General features: G+C 33.8%; 1 protein-coding gene across 7 annotated transcripts in view; it reads left to right on the top strand.

The window, feature by feature from the left end:
- SLC25A40 (solute carrier family 25 member 40) overlaps window positions 1–9,005 on the top strand; it is a 46,465-nt gene that overhangs the window by 28,128 nt on the left and 9,332 nt on the right. For all 7 annotated transcript variants that reach the window (XM_036911821.2, XM_036911826.2, XM_036911822.2 and 4 more), the window contains 5 exons: window positions 1,330–1,436; window positions 3,975–4,042; window positions 5,720–5,844; window positions 6,522–6,695; window positions 7,991–8,100. In XM_036911821.2, coding sequence (XP_036767716.1) covers window positions 1,330–1,436; window positions 3,975–4,042; window positions 5,720–5,844; window positions 6,522–6,695; window positions 7,991–8,100 — 584 coding nt within the window. The remainder of the gene's footprint in view (window positions 1–1,329; window positions 1,437–3,974; window positions 4,043–5,719; window positions 5,845–6,521; window positions 6,696–7,990; window positions 8,101–9,005) is intronic.

Below are 9,005 nucleotides of genomic sequence, written 5' to 3'. Positions count from 1 at the left end.
ACATACATATGTATATATATCACATATAACACTTTTCTGAATCTACTAACTGAAGCAGAGGATGAATTTGTATTTGAGTATATAAATAAGAACAGAATTATACTTGTAAGGAAACTTAGAGTCTAGCTTCCTCCTTGTTGAAGAGCTGTGCCCATCCTAGAACAGTCATCTAACAGTTGCTTGAATCCAGTGATAGGAAATTAATTATTGTATCAAGTAGGTTGGTTAATTGTTGGACTGTATAGTTTATATGGAATTTTAGAATAGTTATACATTTTTATTAGACAGGCAAAGTAACAATACCTTGATCTATCTTTGACAGGTTTGTAAAGATAGTGGCATTTCAAACATGTTTAAAGTTGGCTTAGACATAAATGCCATGTGTTGAATGCATAGCAGTGAGATGGAATGAACAACAGGCATATTTCAGATGAATGAAAGGATAGATGGATGGTAAGAGGAGACTGATAGTAGTTTCCTACACACTAAACAAAGCCTTAAAAGCAGGAGGAGGCACTTAGACTTACATAGTATGAAACTCACAGATTCATTTATGGTGGAAAGAGAATACAATTTTTGCAGCAAATGTGAGTCCAGTAATGGGAAGGAGTTGGGATGAGAAAGAGTTACAGTAAATTAGGTGGACCTGATGAATATCTGGTTTGAGCAGTACAAATACAGAGAAAGGGACAAAGCACAGCATTATTTATAGCAATTGAGAAGAACTTCATGAAGTTATTTTTTTAATTGACAGATAATCAACATACAACATATTAGTTTTATGTATACAACATAATAATTTGATACATGTATATATTGTGAATGATCCCCAAAGTAAGTTTAGTCAACATTATCACCTCATGTAGTTAATTTTTTCTTATGAGGAAGAACTTTTCAGATGTACTCTCTTAGTAAGTTTCAGATACATAGTAAATTTCATAATATATTTTTGTCTGTATTTTCCTTCATACCACAGTTTTCTTCTGGTCAGATAGAGAAGACATACTCACATGTTCTCTTTTCAAAACAGGTTTTCCTCCTTTGTCTTCCCTCTGCATTCTCTCAGATAACCTACAAGAATTTATTTCTGTGCTCATTTGCTTACTACAGTTCGGAAAACAAAATCCACTAATTTTCTCAATTAACCTTTCACCACTGTGAGTTTAGAGCCCAGTGCCATGTCACTAAGCAAATCAAATTAGGTATGTTTCATCCTGGAAGATAGAGATAAGGTTATATGTCCTATAATTTTCTAGTCCACTCATTGTACTTTCTGTAAAAATACAGTTGTGTGAAGTAATTGTTGACTGTTGGAATCTTCCTTGTTAGGAAAATGTTTTGTTTATAGTAATGGACTTATGGATCACCTGTGTGTCTGTGAAGAGGAAAGCAACAAAGCATGGTATAAGAAGCCTGGACGTTTCCAGGGTACTTTGGTAAGGAGATACATTATTTATAATCCCAGTGTGTTTTCTCTTTTTTTATTTAATCTTAAATATGAAAGATTTCCAATTGGAGGAGAGTAAAAAGTCCATCATATAGCTAGCACATTTATCTACAGTTAGAAGGTAAATACTGAAGCAGGAAAAAGGAAGTTCTTGTTTGTTTTAACTTGCTGTGAACTTTCTTTTTATCTGTTAGTGCATTTTTTAATGTAAAGAGGAAAAGAGTAGACTTTTTTAATTAAACTTTTTTTATTTTGTGTTAACTGTAAATCAGATGCAATTTTAAGAGAAATATACAGACAGATCCCATCTCTCCTTTTCCTACTTTCCCCCAGTGGTAACATCTTACCAGTACAATGCCATGGCCAGGACATTGACACTGGTACAGTTATCACACAGAAAAGTCCATCACCAGGAGGATTCCTCCGGGTTCCCTTTTATAGCCATGTCCTTTGTGTTCTCAACTGCTCCTTAACTCCTGGCAACCACTAGTGTGTTCTCCACTCATATAATTTTATCATTTCAGGAATGTTACGTAAATGGAATCATAAATATATAACATTTTGGGATTGGCACTTTTCACTTAGCATAATAATCTGGAGATTCATCCAAGTTGTTGCATTTATCAAGTTTGTTCCCTTTTATTGCTTAGTCGTGTTCTTTGGCACGGATGTATCCCAGTTTGTTTTCTGGATGTTTCCAGTTTTTAGCTATCTGATTAAAGCTGCTACATACATTCATTCACAAGTTTTTTGTGAAAGTAAGTGTAAAAGAACCTACTCATCATTTTAGCTGAACACTCTAGTTACAATACTTCTGAACCAGATACGTGAGCTCTTTCCCCACACACCAAGCAGTTCTCCAGTTATTAGCAGACACCAACTGGGTATCCTACAATTTAACTCAATTCTGACACTATCTGGAGTTACGTCAGCTCCCAAGGCTAAGTGCTCAATCCCACAGGACTGCTCCCACTTCAGATGCCCATTGCAAGTTCAAGCTGTCACCTGTTACATCTCTCCCTTCTTCAGATTGAATAAGGTCTATCTTCAAGTACAATGATTCTTTCTTTGTTGTTTACATCCTGCTGTTAAGCCCACTTAGTGAATTTTTTATTTCAGTTTCAGAATTTACATTTGACTGTTTTATGTGGTACCTGTTACCTTGTTGAAATTCCAGGTTTGTTCCTTCATTATGCATGTCATCTTTTAAGTTCTTGATATTTATAATAGAGTTCTTCTCTGCTAATTACATCACCTGAATCATCTCAGTGTTCGTGTTATTGACTACTTTTTCTTTGAGTATGGGCACATTTTCTTATTTCTTTTTATACTTAATGAATTTTGATTGGATAATAGACATTATGAGTGATGCATCATAAAGATTCTGGAATCTTCTTTTAATTAAGGTATCATCGATATACACTCTTATGAAGGTTTCACATGAAAAACATTGTGGTTACTGTTCACCCATGTTATCAAGTTGCCCCCATACCCCATTGCAGTCACTGTCCATCAGTGTAGTAAGATGCCACAAAGTGACTCCTTGTCTTCTCTGTGCTACACTGTCTTCACCGTGACCCCTCCACACACCATGTGTACTAATCATGATACCCCTCAATCCCCCTCTCCCTCCCCACCCACCCTCGCCCAGCCCTCCCCGTTGGTAACCACTCGTCCCTTCTTGGAGTCTGTGAAGACTCTGGAATCTTTTATGTTCTAATAAGGAGTCAATTTTGTTCTAGAAGGCACTTAACTTTGTTTTCACATCAAACTCATGTTCCCCTGTGGTGGGCTGCAGCTGCAGTTTTCATTCAGCCTTCAGCTGCTGGTTTTATTTTTGTCAGGACTCTGTTGTTTTCCCCTGGTTGCATAATTTAGTGGAGAACCAAGTTTTGTGACTGATTTTGCATGCAAACTTCGGGGTTTATATCCTCTGTAGTGCCTTCTTTTCCAGGATACCCTCCTAACTTTCTGATTATTCTATCAGTCTGAATTTTATATTTGCCATCTCAAGGAAGTAAATGTGCTGTTGTTTGGTACTGCACTGGTAAAAAGCTCCAACCTTCAAATCTCACTCATTGCACTTTGTCTTTTAACAGCACAGTTGTCTCTAGTTTCTGCCTGCTTTTGGTTCCTCTCCAGAGATTTCAAATATTGGGTTGAAATAATATTCTCTGAGATTTCATAATTGGTCAAGAGAGTTAATTCTCTGTCATTGCTCCACTTTCTTTTTTATAATAATTCTTGAAAAATTTGACTTCTAAGCCCTAAGTAGAATAATCCAAGACTGAGTAATACAGATTTTTATTCCATAAGCAGAAAGTGTCATCCAGAAATGCTCTGCTTGTATTTGAAGCTGAAGAAGATTCCTTTTTTTTTTAAAGAATGGACGTAACAAATCTGAGAAACTCGTATTTTAGAAATAAATGCTTGTAAGAATCAAATTATCAGCCAGTTATCATTATAAACATTTTATATATCAGGTTCAGGGATCTATTTTGACTAGTTTTTTCTATTATAATTTTAGGATGCCATTTTGAAAATCATTCGAAATGAGGGCATTAAATCCCTGTGGAGTGGCCTTCCCCCTACCTTGTAAGTTGAAATGATGTTGGTTATTTTGTTTTTCCTTATAATCAGCATGGTTAGACAAAATCATGCATTTTTAATATTACCTCTTTTTCATTTTCTGAAGCATTGTTTTGTGAATCCCACAGTCACCCATACATTTGATGATTTCCTGGGAGGACCCACAGGACCTAAAGTAGGTTATGCTTATGTCTGTGGTTTATTACAGCGGGAGATACAAAGTAGAATCAGTATGGGAACAAGATACAGTAGGACCAGGTATAGGCTTCCAGGGTCCTTCCTTGTGACATCACATAGAACAGGTTCATTCTTTCAGCACGGAGCTGCAGTGGATTGTGCCAAGTGTTTCTACCTGAGGATGTGCTTGGATTTCAGGACCTAGGGCTTGGGAGCTGGTGATGAAGGCACATTCTGCCTTATGACCAGCTGTGATTACCAAAACTCCAGGCCTCCAAAAGCAAAGTAGATGTTTACCAAAAATCACATCATTTCCACAATCAACCTACATGTTGGTTTAGTGCTCCAGACATACAAAAAAAGTACAGGGAATATTCCAACGGCTAAATTCCTTGGAGTTGGCCAAAAGTCAAACATGCTCACAGGTGCTCTTGAAGATGGGAGGTTTGAACAAACAGGCCTGTTTTGGTGCACAGCATAACTTTTTTGTTCATGTTCAGAAATTAAGAATTTGGTGTTCATTAACTTTTTTTATTTTACTACAATAATGAGTGGTATTGTGATATGTATACTTTACCTTTTCTAGATAATTTTAATTCTCTACTAACTGGCTGTTATATGAATAAATACAATCAACTAGTAAAGCTGAATGTAAAAATCCCAACTAATATCCTACTCCTCTCTGCCTCATTTCTTCCTAATTTATCTTTTTTTTTTTTTTTTTGAGATTAGTGAACTTTGAGGCATATATTGTAAACATTGCCTAAGGTTATAAAGTTAGCTCTACACCCAAGAGTAGCAGTCAATCCCATTCCTAAATTCTCATCATCAAACTTCATTATCAAACATTAGGCATTCCTAAGTAGGGTCTGCGAATGTCCTTTAGTTAGACTATAAACATAGACTGGTTTCTTGTTGCATTAATATTTATGACATAGAGCCTGCAATTTTGTGTTTAATTTTTAAATAATTCCCTTTTAATATTTTCATTTGAAGGAATATGTTAATTGGAATTATCAAACCTAGTATATATAATTCTGGTGACGTTAACTGTAATTTTTTTCCAGTTAGCAGTTAGCAGGTGTGATATATGGTCCATAGTTCAAAAATACACCAATTGCTCTTGTCCTTTTACTTCAGTGATTTTTATGTTAGGGTAAATGTAATTAGGAAGGAAGATTTTGGAGACCAGAAACAGAAGAAATCAAGATGAAGAAATATTCTCTTTGTCTTTTCCTATTTATGACCTGACCAGGTGCTCTGTGACTTGCCTTCCCAAAGTAGAATGGAAGAACAGATTCCTATTTTACATGTTTTTGTTGCCTCCTAAGTAAACACTAATTATTTTTAAAATAAAAGGGTAATTGATCTCATGGGCTGATTTATTGTGGTTTTCAGCTTGTATAAAATGTAAGGATATTAGCTTATACTTAATAATAATTTAAGAATATGTTTAAACCTTTTGATAATTTTGTACACATCTTTTCATTTGTGTGTTTTTAACAGAGTGATGGCAGTTCCTGCCACAGTTATTTATTTTACCTGCTATGATCAATTAACTGCTCTTCTGAGATCTAAGTTGGGAGAAAATGAAAGCTGCATACCAATTATTGCTGGAATTGTAGCCAGATGTAAGTAATTTACTGTATTTTGGTTTTTGTTAAAACCTTCTTTTAAAATTTTGACATTCACAGAGGACTTGTATAAAATACAGAGTATTGGTAAGATATATTTGTATTGTAATTTGTACTTATTTTTTAATATATCTACTCTGGAAGTCATATGATATTGTGATTGCCATTAGAATGAGATGGAATCTGCCCATCCCTGTTGACTTTTGGAGAGAATTTAGATTTTTTAATTTTAGTCTTTAGATTCTAGATTTTAGGATGACATAGTTTGATGTCAAATTGATGCCACAGTCTTGGATCATTTTCCTATGGACTTAGAGATTCAGAGTTAAGACAGAAAGAAATTTACCTCTATGTGGGAGGACATTTTTCTCTGTGCAGTGGGAATGAGATTTGTAGTAGCCCTGGTTAATGTATAACATTTCTGCAGCTGCTCTTAAGAGTTAAAACTAGAAAAAATAAGGTATATGAAAACAGACTTTTCAGAAATATCTTTATCATGGTAAAAAAAATCTATGCCAATATGTTGGCATTATTAGATATTTATTAGATTCTAAGGTTTGCAGACATTTCAGAATAAAAGTTTAAAATATACAGTGCATGAGATAATTAATTTTACCTGTATGTTTGCATAGTACATGGCTTTATTTTTGTTTTCTTATAATTGTTTGTATTAGTTGTTGCAGTAACTGTGATAAGTCCTTTAGAATTGATTAGAACCAAGATGCAGTATAAGAAGTTTTCTTACGAAGAACTCCATCGATTTCTCAGCAAGAAAGTATCTGAAGATGGTTGGATTTCCCTTTGGAGAGGCTGGGCTCCTACTGTCCTTAGAGATGTACCATTCTCAGGTAAGATTTATCTTTTATCTGCTCAGTTTTAGGTAGCTTTGTCTTATTTATATATTACTTTTAAACCAATTAAATTGTACTCAATTTCCTTTCTGCTTCATGTGGGTAGAGAGGTAGCCCAGCACCATTTACTGAGTGACCATACTTGCTCCAGGGACTTTGCTATCATCTCACATGTCCATGTGAGCATGGATCTGTCTCACTGGCCCATTTAACTGGCACTGTGCTGATACCACAGTTTTGTCTTAAATTACTAGTGCATTATAAAAAGTATAGATGTTACCTTATTTTTAAAGTATTTTATTAGAGATTTAAGATTTTCTTCTTAAAGGTTATATACATTTTTTGTTGTTTAGATTTATTTATAGGAACACCCTCCCCCTTATCAGCTTTTGAGAGCTATTTTAAAAGCTTTTTTTAAAATGTTTTCTAAATCTTTTGGGCTAGTGCAGTGTTACAGTTCATTTTCTTCTGTTAGCTTTTAAAACACTGTTATTAAATTCTAATCTGCTTATATTTGGGTTTTCCACGTAGATTCTAATATGTAAATTATAACTATTTTGTTTAATCATTACAGCTTTTTTCTTACTGTGCTGCCTAGTAGTTTTGAATAATAGCAATGATAATGTTGCATCCCTATAATTTTCTTCATTCTGAAGGAAATAGTTCTATTGTTTCACCAGTAATATTTATTTTTGCTATTCGTTCTTGATGCATACCCTCTATCAAGTTAAAGTTCACTTTTATCCCTAAGTCTCCAAGAAATTTATTTATTTGTTGTAAGTGAAAGTGTGCTGAATTTAATGAAATGCTTTTCCATCATTTTAAGATGAACTATAGGATCATCCTATGGTTCTGTAATGTATATAGCATCTAAAGGGTTTATTTGCTACCCTTGCATTTCTCAGGTAACCTAGTTTAGTCATAGCTCATGACCTTTTATGAAATACTTCTGGCTTCAGTTGCATTTTTTAGGGTTTTTATTCCTATGTTCATGAATGAGATTGGGCTGTACTTATTCTTTCTCCTACTGTCCTTGTGAGGTTTTGAAATTAAAGTCCTACTTCACTGATGCATATGGGTTTTTTTGTTTGTTTATAATATTGCTACCATATCATGTAGAATTTGGTGGGGTTTTTTAAAAATATCACCTACTATGTGTCCAAGCAAAAAGCAGTGTGTGTCAATATTAGAATTTCTCTTTTCCTTTAACATATAATCTCATAAATATTTTCTTTAAAGTCCCCATTTAATTTCTAAATATGTGTTAATAATTTCATTCTCTGTTTTTATAGCAATGTACTGGTATAACTATGAAGTTTTAAAGAAGTGGTTGTGTGCAAAATCTGGTTTATATGAACCAACATTCATGGTCAGCTTTACTTCAGGGGCATTGTCTGGTTCTGTAAGTTTATTCTTATTAATATTCCAGAATAATAATAATTGTCTTATTAAAACAGAACAAAATATTATATAGCATTTCATGTCTATTGAGGTAACACTTGGGCTACACTGCTTTAAAACTTTGCTAAGTATTTACTATTCTCATTTGAGGAAATAAATTATTAATCACTGAAATATTTTAAAGGGTACTTTGTGTCTATTTTTATTAAATAAATACTTTTTTTTCTGAAAAACTTTTGGATTGGTAGATCATTAGTTATGATAGCAGATTAAATAGTACTTTATTGCTTACAACATATTTGGCAATTTGTTCATGAAATACCAGTAGATTTGGTTAGGTAATATTTCATGGAGTGTCATCTCATATTTATCATCAGATGCTATAGAATCTCAGATCACCATTTTTAAGTAATAGAGCAATTTACCTTTTCCCACCCCTCCACCTAATGAAAAGTCGTGTAGTGGATTTCTTTTTTGCAGATTTTGGCCACAAAGTTTTTGTACACCCATATACTTATGAATTTGTGATGACTTCGAGTGAGATACTGTGTGTATATTGGAACTAAATGAAAAACAAGAGTGAAGGAGAATAGTGAAGGCATGGAGACCTGCAGAAAACCATTGTATCAGAAAACTGAGGATGATTGAGTTCAAAACTTAGATATGAATATTCCTAAGTCTGAGACCTGTCAAGGGGAAGCCTAATGGGTTATAAGTAAAAGTATAAGGCAAAAGAAAAATTACTTCCTTTTCTTTTTTTAGCAATTTAAGTAGTTATAATACCAGCAAAATCTTTTATCCCTCTTATTTGTGAAGGGATTAATTGTAATTTAAGTGTTTAATGTATGTTTTAATCCTGCATGAATGAAGAAAAGCAAATATTATTTAGGAATTCATAACAATTGG

Source organism: Manis pentadactyla, chromosome 7 (genome assembly GCF_030020395.1).
Source record: "Manis pentadactyla isolate mManPen7 chromosome 7, mManPen7.hap1, whole genome shotgun sequence".
Classification (NCBI taxonomy): domain Eukaryota; kingdom Metazoa; phylum Chordata; class Mammalia; order Pholidota; family Manidae; genus Manis; species Manis pentadactyla.
Note: the sequence above shows the minus strand (reverse complement) of the source record. Positions and strands in the feature narration are given on the sequence as shown.